This window comes from Daucus carota, chromosome 4, assembly GCF_001625215.2.
Source record: "Daucus carota subsp. sativus chromosome 4, DH1 v3.0, whole genome shotgun sequence".
In the NCBI taxonomy this organism is placed as follows: Eukaryota; Viridiplantae; Streptophyta; class Magnoliopsida; order Apiales; family Apiaceae; genus Daucus; species Daucus carota.
The window spans coordinates 38,118,384-38,136,485 of record NC_030384.2 but is presented as its reverse complement, the minus strand read 5'-3'; the positions used below and the strand labels follow the sequence as shown (position 1 = coordinate 38,136,485).

General features: G+C 32.7%; 2 protein-coding genes across 2 annotated transcripts; both read left to right on the top strand.

Annotated features, from left to right (window-relative positions):
* The first annotated feature begins 2,096 nt into the window (after positions 1-2,096).
* LOC108218107 (uncharacterized) lies at positions 2,097-7,582 on the top strand. The gene is made up of 6 exons (XM_017391028.2): positions 2,097-3,008; positions 3,105-3,207; positions 5,697-5,752; positions 6,658-6,828; positions 7,028-7,159; positions 7,248-7,582. Exons 1-6 carry the CDS (start codon positions 2,229-2,231, stop codon positions 7,374-7,376), a joined length of 1,371 nt encoding a protein of 456 aa, XP_017246517.1. The 5' UTR covers positions 2,097-2,228; the 3' UTR covers positions 7,377-7,582.
* Positions 7,583-12,186: 4,604 nt separating this feature from the next.
* Positions 12,187-17,588, top strand: LOC108219300 (uncharacterized). Its single transcript, XM_017392669.2, has 3 exons — positions 12,187-12,761; positions 14,203-15,715; positions 16,255-17,588. The coding sequence occupies exons 1-3, from the start codon at positions 12,395-12,397 to the stop codon at positions 17,438-17,440; spliced, it is 3,066 nt and encodes a 1,021-aa protein (XP_017248158.1). The 5' UTR covers positions 12,187-12,394; the 3' UTR covers positions 17,441-17,588.
* Positions 17,589-18,102: the final 514 nt, after the last annotated feature.

Genomic DNA, 18,102 nt, shown 5'->3' with positions numbered 1-18,102 from the left:
ACAGGGTAATCGACGAATCTTTTATATAAAAAAGTTTAAACAAAAATGGACTTAAGCTTATAATTTTTAATAAGTATTCTTTTTGCGACGGACTAAACAGTGTAATAGCCATTTAGAAAATTAATTATCTTACATTATAAAAAATATTATAAATGATGTATTGGGTTCAATTTACATGCTCAATTATGTACAATAGTTTTTTAAATTAACCAATTTACGGGCTTTGTATGTGCAAAAATTTTCTAAGTATAACTAACTTAAAAAATGTCAAATAATGTAAATCTAAAGAAGTTTCTAAAACTTACATCAAAATGGCACAATCGTTTAATAAACGATAAATGAAATCGTAATAATGATACAAAAACCATCAACTGACACTTCCTCGAAAGGAACATGATAATTAAAACTAAAGATTCAAGTATAGAACACAATTTGCAATATAAAGTATTTTATATCTAATCACAAAATTCAATTAAGAAATATATAACCGATAACAAAGAACATATATGACAAGCACATTTAGGTACTGTTTGGGGTTGCTGTTGCAGACAGTAACAGCAGTTTTTTGCGGAAAAGCAGGTGAAAAACTGTTTGGTAAATCTCAAAGCAGCTTTTTAGAACAGCAGCTTTTGGCTGAAAAGCTGCTTTTAGAAAAAGCATGTCCTCCCATTAGGGGTGAACAAAACCAACCCAAACCGCAAAACCCGACCCAAACCAACCCTTTTTTCACCCGATTAAACCGAACCGTTCGAAACCTCTTATTAAATGGGTTGATTTTCAAAAAACCCGAATAAATTGGGTTGGGTTAGGGTTTAACACATTTTAACCCTTAACCAACCCAACCCAACCCGTTTATATAAAAATAATTAAATAAACATATTATTCACATGTCCAATATTTCCAGGCCTAATAACAAATTAATTTGATGCTTAATTAATCTCTGTTGGATAATAATGCTTGCTGTTATTCCATTTAAGTGTCTATAATAGATCATAATGACCTGGCAAATATGCTAGTAGTTCCTTACATTAAACTTTGAATATGGAATAGAATGTGGAATAGATTTCTGTCATAGCATAGGGTCTGCTCAGCTTCATTTGATTAGATAGAAGTTGAGTCTGTATATGAATAACTAGATGTCCTGCATATTTTCTTACAGCATAGTTTTCTGTTTTTTTAAAATCCTCACTTAACGGACTGTTGAATGGCAGATCAACTTGTAAATTAATTTACAATTCACCAGATGCTAAAACTAGAACTGCCCTTATATAATTTGTGAATTCTTCTTTTTGCTTGTAAAACCCGACCCAAACCGAACCAACCCAACCCAAATTTTAATTAGCAAGGTTGGGTTATGTATATTTTTTTCGGTGAATGGGTTGATTTTTTATAAACCGAACTAATTGGGTCGGGTCATTTTATTGCCCCTAACCCGACCGACCCAACCCGTGTTCACCCCTACCTCCCATGCTTTTGGAAAAAGCTGCTTTCAGCTTTTGCAGGAAGCTGTTACAAATTTCAATATCAAACCTCACAACAAAAAATATTTTTTTTATATTATAACTTAATATAAGCAAATATCAAAAATATTACCAAACAGTTATCTGATTTTCACAGCAACACTTTTTTTACCAGCACTTTTTCTGACCGCACAGCAATTTTTAACAGCACTCCCAAACAGATCCTTAAAAGCACTCGAAAGATTTTGAACTCATATGATCCTCGTGGGGTCAATTCACACGATATTTATCCTTTCGAATATAAATAAATGTAGACACCGGATGTGGCTAAACTTGAATCGCAGTCGCTCGTCAATGACTTCAATTAATTTATCTTTGAATTAAAATCTTGAAAATGAGTCGATGTAACATCTAGGAAAAGATCCGATGGAGAGTATTATTAGGAAAATGAGAATAAATTAAAAAAAAATTAATTGATTCAGAGCTTTTTATCGATGAAAATTGATGAAATCTCCGTTTAAAAAATCAAAACATCTTTTTCCTTTTTTTTTTCAAGAAAGTCAAGGCATTTTTTTTCCCCAGTGAAAGTCAAGACATTTTTAAACTTGCTATAGTATTATTATTTTTTCCCAAACGGTCCGGGAATTTGATCACCGGCGTAGTGGCGTTCAGCCCAATATAAATTCAAATAATGTGCGGTACATTATCAACCCTGGTTAGGGTTTGGTGTGTGTATCCGGAGATAATCAGATAAAATTAGCATCGATTATGGCGATATCCTCCGTATCAGCTGACTTGAGATGGAAATTTTGTCCGGTACGCCGGTCGACAATCACATTGCCACCTTCAATTTACTTTCTTCGTTCTAACTTTATTCCTAAATTTACTTCAATTTTATCTAACATTACAACTCCTTTTCTCGATTATAAATCGATTTCAAATTCTAGATTGACAACCAGTTCAAGTCCCAATACTATTTCTTCAATTTGCAATCTTTTCAATTACGATGATCATCAAACTTATTATTGTTATTATTTTCGGAGAATGCTGGCTTCTTCATTAGTACTTTTAGCTGCTACGTTTATGTCTTTATTCTTTACCCAACATCCTGCACTTGCTGTTTCTTATGGTAGAATGGGATCATCTTCTAGGTCTAGTTCTCGGTCGTCGAGTTCTAGTTCATCATCAAGGCCTTTTAGGACTAGTTCATCCTCATTCGCAAGTTGTAGAAGACGTCGTCGTCGCAACTATTACCAAGAGAATAGTATAACCTGTACTAATTGCAGTTGCTTTAAAGAAAAAAAGAGTGAGCTCGATAGTAGTAGTAGTGATGTTAATAATGGCACCAACTTATTGACTTCTAATAGTAATCGCAAGGGCCACAGTCCTTGTAAATGCACGTGCCACTCTGCCACAATTCCTAAACCAGTCTGGGTTATAATATGCATAGTGTTTATACTTTTTGTAATCAAAGAGGGCAAGCATCAAAATTCTGATTGCAAAACAGAGGTGGCGGACATTAGAATGGGAAGTGTGCTTATGGTTCAGGTTTGGTACATTTTAGTGGACAATTGACTTTGTAATGTCTATTACTAGATATGTATAATTATTAATCTTTATCTGGATACATATGTTTATTTTAAGGTTGGGATTCTAGACAAGAAGCGAGAATTGCAAAGGAAGTTAAATAGAATTGCTGGAACTGCGGACACATACACCATAAAGGGTTTAAACAACCTTAAGAAAGGTACACGTTCTTATTGTCCCTCTTTTTTCAAGTGGTAAATCTGTTTTCCTTATATATCTACACACACACACACACACATATATAGCATATAGCATATAGGGGAAGGCTCAGTGAGGAACCGCTTAAATGGGTAACCTTGGAACTAATTTGACACACGTGTGTAGCATTTAAAAATTACAACAGAAGTTGTTTATTTAATTCAAATTCCAACCATGATATACTGTTGTACTACCGAGACAAATAGAACAGATAACCAGTAGTTGTAACATACTAATTGAAAATACAATAAATTTGAGTACATATAACAGTGTTCTTACATACTTTTAATTTACAGTTCTAACATACTAAATAGAATACTATGTATAGAAATAAAATTATCTTAAGTACAAGTACAATGTTCTGTAAAAATATATAAAGTTGAGTACATATAACATTGTTCTGTAAGCAAATACTAGTATGATGTAAAATTTGGATTGTGTTCTATAACAAATGATATTACATCAAATAAATTTTAAAAATAAATAAACTTTAATGCAAAATTAATATTGTGTTCTGTAAAATATAAAAGTGTTCTATACATAATTGTATTATATGCTGATTGTACAACCCAGGCAAATAGAATAGATAACATCTATTTTTTTCCTGTTTTTAATTTACAATTCTAATATGCTAAATATAATATATGTATAAAAATGAAATTATCTTAAGTATAAGTACAATGTTTAGTAAAACTATAGAAAGTTGAGTACATAAATAAGTGTTATGTAAACTAATGTTAATATGATGTACAGAATTCAGATTGTGTTCCACAAAAAGATAAAATTATATCAAAAAACTTTTATTAATAAATAAATTTAAATGCAAGTTTAATATTGTGTTCAACAAAATATAATTTTGTTCCGTAAAATATAATAGTGTTCTTTACATAATTGTATTTTAGATAAAGCTATGTCCTATAGATAAAATTACTATTTTTTGTTTCGTAAAATTATTAGTGTTTAATATATAAATTTGTTCTAAATCATATTTATTTTTTAAAAAATAGTTATTATTGCAAAATTATAGTGTATTTTGTAAACAATATTCTATTCCATTTAATTGTGTTTTAAAATAAACACCGGGACACCCACGACTTTCCTCTATCTCTAAACTATTATTAAATTTTGATAGATCCAACACTTTTCAACTAATTTTACTTTTTTTTAATCTCCATGAAAGTCAAATAAGCTCACATAAAATGGGACGGAGGGAGTATTAAAGATCTCTATTAGATTTTGTAAATTTTTTTATAATATTCTATAATTTATAATAAATGATCACCACACAAATGGAATAGACGGCCATGAAGTTATAGTAGTAGGTGCAGTTGATTAGATTCAAGCAGAGTAGATTCAGGCAGCGTGTGTATACAAAAGCAGTTGAGTACATTCACTGTGTGTACAACGTCACACAACATCCATTACTGTTTGATCTAATGGCATGTGGGTGAGTTACTAGGTTTTTCACCCATAAACATTTCTAATGTGCAACCGTGAAATTGTTTTGTTTAACACATATATAATGTGGGTTCAACATCATTTATTAAATAATAATTAAAATTGCATCGAATACACAAGCTTTAATTCTTCAATATAATTATACATCTGGGTATAAAAATATGAAAATCTTTTTTTTTTTAGTTTAGAGTGTGTTAAACACTATTTAAAATTTTGTTTAATAAATATTTTATAATTCTTAACTATCATTGAAGGGTTCACCAATATAATAAAAATATAAAATATTATCAATTTAATATGATTTTCTTATTCATATCAATGTAAATTTATTTTATATATTTAGATTCAGCACGAGTATAATATTATTTTACAGATGATGTTGAACTGAAGTTATATATTTGTTAGAACACTCATTATACAAAAAAAACAATCAGTTTTCATCAAAATGTTGCAAAATGTTTTTCAATAAATTATAAAATGTTATGAGTATATTTTTGTTATAAATTATGTTTATTCAATAAAATTTTATATATTATTCTATAAATGATGTTGAACCCACATTACATATGTGTTAAACAAAACTTTTGCACGGTTGTACGACGAGACAGTTTGTACCGGAACCAACCCATATATGCCTGTGCTGAAATCAAAGATCTGATGACACGCAAGTATCTCAAACTAATATGTGCATGTGCTCAGACTTTATGATCTTCTTTTAGCTATTGGATAGTAATGTCCATTTATAAGGTTGTGAACATGCTAGAAGTAAATTAGATCCTCCCTGAAAATGACTATGCCATTTGCTACCTGTTCACTGAATTACTATTTATTGTTATTAGAATATTAGAATATGTGAAGTTTTATTAAGATTCCAGATGCTTTCCATCAGGATAATTATTTTATTGTTGTCACTCTTTTAGAAACATTGCATTCTGGCAAACATTTCTGTGTTGTGTCCGGCTTCTTTGACATTCCTTTATATTTTGGTTGCAGAAGTGGTGAAAGCTCTACTTGAGCATCATGATTCCTGCCATTTTGCTTATCTATTTGTAAGTTGGTGTATATTCTATTCTTAATATATGTCTAATTGGGGTCATTCTTATCCCTGAAGACCAACTTTCATTAGTTCCAAGTCAGTTTTTTAATTTACAAGTAAAGAAACGCTTGTGTATTGTAAGTGTCATAATTAATGGCATAGTATTTTGCAATTAAACTTTTGAAACTAGACACTTTATGACAAGTCAAGATATCGCCCACCTACAGCTGCAGATTTGCCAATGGGGGCAAGTACTTCCCATTTGTTTTTGAATGGTAAATGCATGGCAGGCATATTTATGTAAAGTTTCATATGTATTTTATGTGGCCATGATATTTTTTTTCTACAGACCACAACTCCAGTTACTTCCCTGCTTGTTCACTTTCTCCTTTATTTTCCTTTCTTCAGATATTTTAACTTTGCCCTCTCTCAACTATTTTCTCCTTTTATGTGATATGACAGTTTTCTGCATCTGATGCATGCTTCTTTATACATTATATATATTTATCCTCATTTATTTGTATTATATCTGTTTTCTGTTTTAATTCTATGATTTACTTGGTGCAAATTAGTCAAATACGCTCCGTTTGTCCTATTTTGGAAGGTGGATTAGAGTGGTATACATGTTTTAATTGTACTGATGAGACTTTGGTACTTGTTTTATTGTGCTGATGAGACTTTGGTTATTATCAGTCCTCGTAATGTGTTGATGGCTTCGGAAGTTTAAATTGCTTGCCTAACACATGACTTGTTATGTTCTTCAACATAAGCAGAGATGTGTGTAAATTCTTGAGAGTCGCCGACTTAAATGTACATATTGGATTGCTGACCCCTGAGCATCAATGTTAATGTTTTTATGTTTAATGTTCTCGTTAGTATGTTTTTTATGCGGTCATATGAACTCATGGTATATTGTAGGCAAAATACGATGATATGGAAAAGTATAGCAGACCATGTTTCAGAGGATTTCTAGAGACAGAGGTTGCAAAATTTGACAAAGAAGATGAGACATTTGTGAATGTCGATGGTGTTATATGTAAAAAGGATTTTGGAGGGAACGTTATCAGCATAGACAATGAGTATTCAGTGGTAATTTCATCTCAGCTCATGAAACCATTACCACTTTCCAGTTTAAAGATTTTGCAATTTTTCTGATTAAAACTCTACAATGTGTATTATACTATATATCAAATGACTTTGAAGTTTCAGTATACATAAATTGCAGTAGTACTTATTCAATTAACGTTGTTAATCCATAAACATTTGTGCTATACATATGGTTATCCAGGTAACGTTGTTGGTGCTCGCTGATGGCGAACACTGGATTCCATCAGTGAAGTGGCATACACCAGTTGTGGACAAGCTGGACGTTAAAATCGCACTGCAAATGATTCGTTTAATCCGAATGAGCAATTTAGAGGTGAGTTTACATTGTACATCTCTCATAATTTACTACTAGTATACAAAATTTTAAAACAATACGTATGTGAACGTAATTTTACATGCAGGCTCTTGAGGTGCTGTGGACCCCACAAACAGAGAATGACAGTATATCGGAACAAGAACTTCGTAGAGATTTCGGACTTCTAATGAGACCTGTTAAGTTAATTAAGAAAAGCCTACTCTCTTGGTTTTAATATGCCCTGTTATTATACATATGGTAATTAGCATTTTTAGGGTTTATTAAGAAACCGTATAGCGGAGTCTCTTGGTTTTAATATGCCCTGTTATTATATATGGTAATTAGCATTTTAAGGCATCGTAAATTATCGCTGTAAAATAAAAGGTGACTAATGCCATTTTTTCTCAAAATCTGAAAGAAACTCATTCAATAAACTGCACTATAGTATCTTTATTTGCGAGGGGATTCACAGGGTTTAATTCTACTGTTAGATGCCTTGTAAAATTTGCCGGTTCCACCGATCTAGAGGGCGCTGGATGTCATGAACAATTTTTATGTTTGTAATCCTCAAGCTGTTGAAAAATAAAGAATGACAGTTACTCTGGATTGAGAAAAAAATATGACAGACACTGGATTTTGGGGGGAGATGTGAAGAAATAAAAATAGGGTGTTGCTTTATACACATTCTATACTTATGCAAATCCTCATTAAAATATCCTTTATCTTAGTTTTCTTTAAAACTGAAATATCCTTTATCTTGGTTTTTTTTAAGTCATCATATATCAATGTTCTACCATTATAAGAGTCATAATTTTATCTTTATCTTCCAAAACAAACAAAAAATGCTAAATGCGGATAAAATATACTCAATTTCTTTTGTAATATTATACTAGCATTGTAGCCCATGCGAGGCACGGGCCTTTGCAGTCTGCTCATACTATGTATGATGAATATGAATGTTGGTATTCTGACAATGTATATCATGATCATTGTTGATGTATTTTGATTTGAAGTGGTACACACTTAAATTGATACAAAAGAATTAAGGATTAAAGAAAGATATGGTACATACTTAACAAGGAAAAAAAGGGACGAAAACATATTTGTCCAGACAGACTATTGTCAAGAAAAGAAAGTGTAACATATAACCAGAACTACACAAACAATAACACCAAAAGAAACTTTAATTTTTTTTTACCGAACCAAAGGAAGCTTAGTCAAGAAATGGAAGTGCAACATATAATCAGAACTGCACAAACAATAACACCAAAGGAAATTTAAATATTTTTTTACAAACCAAAAAAGACTTAATTAGAAGTTAGCAACAACAAACTGATTACCCTCTCTACAAAACTAAAGCCATCATCGCTTATTGTTAACCACTGCGAGATCATAATTTTTATAAGAATTTATATGTTATTTGACTTTATATGAAAGTTCAAGTTCTCGATAACACACCATCCAAATTTAGTGGAGAAGCTGTGAAAATGTTGATAAATTGGTTGTGACATTGAGAAGTCAAATATCTAAATAAAGGTGAAGAGAAAGTTTGCTAAGAGAAGGTACGTGTTATATTTTTCGAAGTTCGAAAATAATATTTATAATCATTGTGAATAATATTTATAATCATTGTGAATAGGTTCTATGACGAAGAAAGCAAAGTCTTAAATTCTCGCCAGGTTCCGCATTATCAGTGTTGTGAGCTCCTTTGATGGTTGATGATGACCCTGAATCTCTATGAGGTGTTATTCGGCATTGCCCATCTCGATTATAAAATGTCACTTTCACCTCGAAAACACACTATTTTCCTATGACGAGGTTATCGTCAATAACTTTGCCCTGCAGGAATGTCAGGTAAAGTTTATATTGTAAGTATCTAATAATAACAGAAGCGGTTTTATATATGATTTTGCTGGTAAAACACTGTGTTGACGAGTAAAATTAATTACTACCAGTCCTAGATCAACTACAATGCTCTAAATAGGAGTGTCTATAAGTTGTTCTGCATCATTGTTGAGGAGAGTAAAAGTAGTCGTGCCAGAGTCGTCTTGCAAGCCTATAATAACTTTATAGTTCATGGAGGTAAGTGACTAAGTGTGTTCTCCGTCACACAGTCACACAGCATGCAAAACATAATAATTAGTTTAGGTCTGTGGTGCTCATTGTCAAAAATTAAAAATATAACCAATTTTTTTGAAAAATTCACATTCCAACCATACACATTCCTTTCTATTATTTTAGACAATCTTGGAAACCTATATTTGTCGAATCTGTATAGACCTATATAAAAAATATGTAGAAAAATTACACATCATTTATTAATATATTGACCCGATATATTCTATTAACAAATATATAAAATATTAATAACATATCATTTTTAAATTATAGTGAACCAATATAGTCTATATTATTGAAGCACAATGTCTTAGAAGTTCAATAAATTTTACATAATATATTATAGATCCAATCTAGCCAATAATTATAACCAACCATGTTCTTGAGACGTATTAGTAATCGAATAAATTTTGGGATAATTTTTTAATTATAAATGACAAATTAAGTAAAACCGGAAAATGATAATCTAAGTTGATACAGTATAATTTGTATGGCCTTATATTTTGGGTGTTGCTAAATGCAGTAAAAGATTACTTTGTGCAGTAATCAGTAGTTACTTCTTTAACCCGCCTTTTTCTACGTGGTATCAGTGACACATTAAATGAGATTGACTGCTAATGAATAACGTACTCCGTATATTTGGTATAAAAAAACGTACTCCTCTGTATAATTTATTTTCATGATTGCCATCTCTGTAGGTAAGAAGCTATAAATGCTTATTTATATTATTTATTTTACTTTTCATCAATAATTAAAAGTATATATTTATACAATCAAATTATTGACATACACAAGTTCATTTTTTTAATAAGCTTCTCTATTTTATTTTTTTATTTAATTCTTGGTTGATAATAATAACTAATTTTGTTTTGAATTAGTTATTAATTGTATGTATATCTACAATAAAAACACGAATCACTACGTAATCCTTTCTATATCTTATCTGTTACGCGATAAATATCTCTTTTCATACGTTGGAGGATATACGAAATACAGAAAATCTGATTTAAAATTAATTGAATAATAAATTATCACATATTAATAATAGAAAAATATTTATAAATAGATACTAAATTGTAAAAACTAAATTTTCGTGCGAAAATATAATCATTTGGTTAATATAATTTAATTAAAATTTAATTCATTAACATTAAAATACTAATAAATGATATTAAAATTTTAATTATAAATACCCGCCCCGTGCTTCATTGGTAAATTTAATCTTTGTAAAATATATTAATGAAAACAAGATAAGAGTAATTTTGAGCATGTACGAGTATAAATAGTTTCAGTTCAATTTGATCTATGACGTAGTTACTTGACATTTTACGTATATTTATGATTCAATATTCGTATTATTAGTTTTTAAAATTGTTTTAATAAACAAATATATTATTCTTTTCCTGGAAAATTGAAAATATTTTGTGTAACAACTGAGTCAATTTTTTTTTTTTAGCGTTAATGGAAAAGGCTAAAAAGTGAACCTGACCCGACTATATTCGTTATTCTGATATTAAAATTCGATAGAGGGAAAATTGGAACAAGTTAACTTGTTTTCTTTTCTTTTTTTTTTTTTCGTTTTTTGGAGCTCCGCAAGAATTTGTATAATTTATAACAAGCAAGAACGCATTTATTTGTTTCTTTTTTACTTTTTTTGACATTATTTTATATTAAATTTTCATGTCTCGTGTATAAATAAACAAAATTAAGTTTCTAAATAAAAGTTTAAAGAATAGATGAATATATAATATATATTATATACATATATATTTATAATTTTGTTAAGGACGAGTAAAAGTAAAAATGTTATGAATTTTATAAAATATATACAAAATTTATAATAAATTAAAAATACATATCTATAAATTATTAGTAGAAAAATATTTTATCAATTGATTGAGATCTATAACTTATCAAATTATAAATTTTATACTTTTATTATGTTTATTAAGAAAATATTTTTCTTCGTTCAAAAAAAAGAAAATATTTCTCAAACATTAATTTATAACAAATATTATTTTATCGATTATCAATACATCAAGTGATTATAGGATTTATCAGGTGGTGTGCTGGTGTGATTGGTCTGATGCTGAAAATCAGAGCATCTCCAACCATCTAAAACCCTTAGCTAAAAGGTGAGCCAAAGGTGAGTTGGCTTACTTAAAATAAAAAAATTTAGCCAACAGCTCCAAAAACTCAACTCCAACCATGCTCACCTGCTGTCTATAAATTTAGCCAACCTCCTATGGATGGCTAAATTTGTTGAACCTCTACAGGTCTGTAAGAAAATCTGTAAGAAGATTGTACATATTTATTACCATATTGAACTGATATATTCTATTTTAACAATTTAAAATATTAATAACATACTATTTTTAAATTATAGCCAACCAATATAGTCGATACCATTGAAGCAAAGTGTCTTATAGGTTCAGCAAATTTTACATAATGTCTTACAGATCCAATTTAGCCAACACCGTTGGAGATGCTCTCATCCGCAAGAAGCATTAACTAACATTAAACAGGAAGAGGAAAGTTACTGAACACAAAATACAAAGCTAAGGATATTACAGTAATTTGTGGTTACTGCACAAAGTAAATCTTTAGACCATCTCCAATCATAATTTTATAAATAAAGCAACTTTATCTTCATTTTCACCTTTTTCATTTTATATCTTTATTCCATCTCCAACCATTACTTCATTTTATAAATAAAGCAATTTGTGCTTTATCTTCAAGTTCAACTTCATATATAGAGTAGGATAGTGCATGACTTTATATATAAAGATAAAGTAATGGATGATTGGAGATGAATTACTCTATTTATAAAGTTAAAAGTGAAGAAATATAAAGTTTAGAGTGATGGTTGGAGATGCCTTACTGCATTTAGCAATCATGTATATTTTTCCTCTTTATTTCAACAAGCCGAAGAAGCTGGTAAATTGATCACAGCAGGGTTTAGGTCAGTTCCCCCAAAACCCCATTCTACTCTACCTGATCAAAAAAAAAAAACATACGCGCACAGAGTTCACTTCTCCGGCGATAAACTAACACTCTCTCTCTCTCCCTCCCTCTCTCTCTCTCTCTCTCTCTCTCTCCCTCTCTCCCTCTCCCTCCCCCCCAACACTACAAACCATGAAATCACTATACCTCAAAAAACCCCTCTTCATTTCTACACGAACAATCTCGATAAACCACATCCAACTCTCCCATTTCTCAGCCACCCCCTCTCCCTTTCACAACACCCCTTCCTACTCTTCCCGCCGCCACGAAGACGAGAGCCGTCTCGTCCGTGTTTCCGTCTGGTGGGATTTCGAGAACTGCACACTTCCTAAAGGAAATTACGCCTACAGACTAGCTCAGTGTATCACTTCTGCTGTTAGGGCTAATGGAATTAAGGGTCCTATTTCGATCACCGCTTTCGGGGATGTGATGCAGCTTTCGAGGTCCACGCAGGAGGTTTTGTCCGCCACGGGGATTAATATCACTCATGTTCCTAATGGTCTGTTCTCCATGCCTACATTTTGATTTTCACATTGATATATATATGATCTCGACTAATTGGTTCCTTTTCTCGGTCCCAATGTGATAGAGAGTTAGATATGGTGTATTGTTTACCTCATAAAGCAATAATCTTGATGTATAAAAAGCCTAGATTTTTAATGAAATTCGTGTGAAATTGGGAAGGTTAGTCGCAATGTTGTTGTGGAATTGTTGTATACACGAGGTAGGTGTAAAGTTGGAGTTGAATTGAATTGTAATGATACCCTTTTGATATTTGTTCTTAAGATTGACAGGGAAGCGATTGACAACGTAAAACCATTTTGATAATCACTCCAGTTAAGAACATTTTGGTTGTTGGATGTCGGTTTTACATACTTTGTATTTTTGACATTGATAAATAAATAATCTTGATAAAGCGGTTCATTCCTTCAGTCCTAACATAATAAAGAGTTAGATACGGTGTATTATTTACCTTGAGAAAGCGATAATCTTAATAAATAAAGAGATTAGATTTTAATGTAATTTGTGTGAGATTTGGATGGTTAATCACAATTTTGTTGTATATATATCGGGTAGGGTGTAAAATTGGGGTTCTATTGGATATATTTAGGTGTATTTACATATGTAAGTAATTGAGTGTGGACGCTGATGGCTTTGATGAGAAAATGAAGTTGTATATATGGACTGTACGTGTTGCAGGCTTGCAGCTAGTGCCACTAGAGAGAAACTAACATATAATGCATTTATGTAAAATGATGCTAGTCTGATATATCTTCTTAGAGCAAGTCCAATGGTGGTGCTAAAATACATATAGATATTGCTATATTATACTTGGTTCTGTATTTAGCACCAAATAAACATTTTGAGATTTTGCATCCATGTTTAGCACCCCATTGGAGTGAGGTTTTTTGCATGGGTGCTATATTATAGATATAGCGCCACTTTTAGCACCTCCATTCGACTTGCTTTTAGGGAAACGATTGACAAATATTCCAGCTGAGAACATTTTGGTTGTTGGATGTAAATTTTACGATTTTGGAACTACCATTACAGCATTATTCCATTAAGCTCCAAACACGCAGTTACCTATTCTTACCAGGTTGACACCATAATACATTTTTGAAATTGAAGGCAAATGATATTCAATGTAACTCTTGGAATCTCTTGCCTATATTGGGGAGGATATATAGCAATCAAAAAGATTATTGAGTAATGACCCACACACATGCACACAAATTAATATATTACTAACAAGTGACAAGTTGTTGAGTTAATATGCTGATAGTATCGGGAATTAGATGTATAATATATGCCATGGTAATGTCTGATTTTCTTAAATATAATAATAGCTTTTTTAATTGATTAAATTGTCTCTCCCATCTCGTCAGCTTTATCTCAGTTCCTAATTTTTTCTTAGTAATTATATTTATGCAATGCAGGTGGAAAGAACAGTGCTGATAGATCTCTACTTGTAGACCTTATGTATTGGGTTTCACAAAATCCTCCACCGGCACATCTTTTCTTAATATCGGGTGATAGAGATTTTGCGAACATATTACACCGGTTAAGATTAAGCAACTACAACATACTGCTTTCAAGTCCAAATACTGCACCTGGGGTTCTATGCAGTGCTGCAAGTATTATGTGGCAATGGCATGCTTTGGTTAAAGGGGAGGACCTTAATGGCAAGCATTTCAACCAGCCACCAGATGGCCCCTATGGTTCTTGGTACGGTCACTATAGGTTGCCTCTTGAGGACCCCTTTTCAGTTACTGAGCAATCTGCATGTTCACAGCTTGGGGACTCATCTGAATCAGGCTCGGAAGATACATTTCGTCCAGTGCCAGAGGAAGTAGTGAAGCAGCTACAACATATATTGAAGTCGCATCCTGATGGAATGAAAATTACAGATCTCCGACAGGAATTAAACAGTTCTGATGTGACATTAGCTAGAGACTTTTATGGATACCAGAAGTTCTCACGCTTTCTGTTATCAATGCCACACATTTTGGAGATTAAAGATTTGGGTAGTGGTCTGTTCTCTGTAAAGAGAGTTACCTCCAAATATCATGATTCTGCTGACAAAAATCCAAGCACAAATTCCACCCATGTTACTACTAATGAAGACCGAAACCAAACTATATCTGAAAAAAGTTCAGATCCAGAAGAGAAATCATCTGTGCCTTCTTCTCTGAAAGTACATGTGCAAGAGCCTCTCAGGAATTCTAAGAATTTGCCAGAGCCAACCAATCAGTTAGAAGAACCCTTGAAGAATGTGCCAGATCCCTTGGAGAAGGCAAACAGCGCTAAAGTTCAAACAGACCCTCTGGAGAAGTCTGAATTACTGATTCATGTAGAAATTCCGTCAGAGAAAGTGCCTGACAACCCTTTGAATGTCGAGACAGTTAACAACCGTGAATTTACCAACAGCTATCCATGTTCATCACAGGAACAGGATCCTGCACCTGAAGTTGGTCTTTTAACAAGGATTTGGAGAAAATGGATAAATGGTAAAGATGGTAGTTCTAAGGAGAATAATATCGAAAAATTAGATGCCTTTGCTACTTCTACTGACAGCAATATGAAGACAGAAGAGATAAAGAGTAATATTGTAGAGTCATCTGGTGCATGTAATGATCCAGTAGGCGTAGCTGAAAATTTGTCATCCAGAGATGAAATGATTACCGACAGAAGTGTTACTAGGAGCTGTGAAGCTGATGATAGGTCTAACAGGCACCCTGGTTTTTTAAGCCAGATCATTAATTGGTCTAAATTATGGCGTAGCAAGGAGCTTAGCGATCCAGTTAAAATAAGCATTGATGAAAAAAACTTGATTAGGGGTGATACAATGGAAAAAAATCCCATATTTGCAGCGGAGTCCTTTTGGAATGAGATGGTTACATTCATTAATACACCTAAAGGATCAGATGTGGTTGAGAGGTCAATGACTAGGTACGTGTGTTCTATCATACCTTCAATTTTACTTCTTCCCTCATTTCTTTTGATAAATGCACATCTCTTATCCATGCTCTATAGCGCCTTAGTTGCTGATATGTTTTGTTTTGTCATAAGCTTTATATCTAACTTCCACTATGTGCTAAGAAATATTTTTTAGTATGAATTCACTTTCTAAGATACTTTCTGATGTATAACCCGTGTCCCATGTAGTAGAGGGCCATCATTTCGAGAGGTTGCAGATATATACATTATTTAAAAATAATATTGATTGTTATTTTGAATTTTTTAAGGCAGTTGACCAAAAGACCATTGAAAAAAATTGCTACTTAATAAGTAGAACTTTTGCGACCAATATATATCTATAATATAAGAATCAATGCTCTTCTATTACATGAATATACAGGTTGGTTGCTAAGTCAATTACTTACTGAATTTGCATTGTTCCTGTGTTTCTAACATATTTCCACCGCAATGAACTTGGTAGTTTTTATTATGCTGATTTGTTATTCTTTGTATTAACTCAATTTTCTCAGAGTTGAGATGTCACATAGTTTGCAAAAACAAGGGCCACCTGTCCTGAGAAATCTCATTGAAAGTGATCTTCTTCATCTGGTGGACCTGTTAATCTCGGACAAGAAGTGGGTGGGAGAATGCCCCTCTGAAAAGTTCCCTTTTAAACTTATTCAGCCAACTGACAAGGGTTCTTCTTGTCAGGGTTTAAGCTCCATGTTTCTGGATACACAATCAGAGCCTGGCCTACCAAGCCTGCAAAAACAGACACAGAAAGGGTACCAGAACCTGCCACCTGCTGGGGATTCTTTACCAACAATGCACAACAACCCCAACAAGTCCAGAAGTGATGTTGCGGCTGACTGCAGAAAGCTTGTGGAGTTCATCATCACTGAATATCCACAAGGATTCAGTATAAGCAGACTTAGAAAATTGTTCTTGGAGAAGTATGGCTATTCGCTGGAAGCACACAAATTTGGTTACAACAATTTGGTAAGCTTAGTACAGAAGATGCCTTGGGTAAAAATAGAGGGTGGTAAGATAATGCCAGCAGCTCCTTCGGACATAGATTTGAAAAGTTGCGGTGTGGAATCCACAGATCCTTCTGTTCCAAAAGCTGATGTCGGTGATGCTAAAAGTAATTTTGGTGCAGATATTTTTGGCACTTCAAAAACAAGCGATCAACTTGATTCCTCATGGGAGGAACTTGGGCCAGTTACATATACAACTCCCAAGAGACAGAAGATGAAGAGTTCAAGCAAAAAGAAAAGGAAAGAAGCTGTTGGACAGGTTAAATATGACTACGAGTTAGTACCAGATGATTACTTATCTAGCGACGAAGAGAATTTGTCTTCAAGAGGAATGGATGGGCGCAAACATTTCAGGAAAAACGGAGAAGATAGCTCATTGCTACAAATCCTTGACCGGTACCACAATAAGGAGGATGACACTAGAAGCAAGGACTGTACAAGGGCAGTACTAGATAAATCTGATGCGGTGGACAGTTTTAAAAAAGATTCAATATCATCTTTATCTTCAAGCACTTTAGAGAATAAAGATCATGTAGGAAGCTGTGAACACAATTTGAGGCCCTCTAAGAGCTATTCATTTGTATCAGATGAAGTTGTGGATGACAAGGACAAGTTGATTGATGGTATACTAGGTAGCTTGAAGAAGTCTGGGGGAAGGTCGACGGAGTCAGGAATCTAGACTTAATTGCTTCTCTATACGGTGTTGGTTTGTCCTGGCTAACTGACACTTTGTATGTAACAAATTAGGAGTAGTTTGAGTACTCGAGTTATTCATACAAGAGATAAGACCTACTGTTTATTCATCAGTGCTTTTGCATAGCTTCCAACATAGGCTTCTTTAGGAATCTACGTCACTATATGTAGTGTAATTTGCCTTTGTGTCCATCCAAGCATTCAGAAAGGAGGTTGCAAGACAGGCGAACCTCAAGTTAATTAAAGTTTCGGGTTCTCTATTAATCGGCTTACTGCTGGAGAAACTAAAGGAGCATCTAAACACTCTTGGGTAAGTATCTATTTGACACACCCTAGATGAAGAAGTCAACTACGACATGTTTTCCATCTATGAGATTATTGTTATCACTTTTATTTGATAGTGACCGGATCTACTGTCCTCATCTGAGATTGAGCTCTGTGCTAAAAATGTTTTATTATTTCAGATACAAGAAATGCATAATCTAGGATATGGTCTTTTGCAGCTATTAGGCCTATGCTTCTTCAGTGAGGTCTCATCTAAATGTCATCATATGCATAAGTCTGCCATGTGTCTTTTCCGATGTATATTTATCTCAAATTGAGCCAAATCAGCAAATCAAAATTTTGTTGCTCTTGGTTAAACCCAGA

Excerpts from the sequence above, each read along its gene's own strand:
- LOC108218107 (XM_017391028.2), top strand. The coding sequence starts at position 2,229 with ATGGCGATATCCTCCGTATCAGCTGACTTGAGATGGAAATTTTGTCCG. Across the intron at positions 3,208-5,696 it reads TTTAAACAACCTTAAGAAAG|AAGTGGTGAAAGCTCTACTT; the intron begins GTACACGTTCTT and ends TTTTGGTTGCAG. Across the intron at positions 5,753-6,657 it reads GCCATTTTGCTTATCTATTT|GCAAAATACGATGATATGGA; the intron begins GTAAGTTGGTGT and ends GGTATATTGTAG.
- LOC108219300 (XM_017392669.2), top strand. The coding sequence starts at position 12,395 with ATGAAATCACTATACCTCAAAAAACCCCTCTTCATTTCTACACGAACA. Across the intron at positions 12,762-14,202 it reads TATCACTCATGTTCCTAATG|GTGGAAAGAACAGTGCTGAT; the intron begins GTCTGTTCTCCA and ends TATGCAATGCAG. Across the intron at positions 15,716-16,254 it reads GTTGAGAGGTCAATGACTAG|AGTTGAGATGTCACATAGTT; the intron begins GTACGTGTGTTC and ends CAATTTTCTCAG.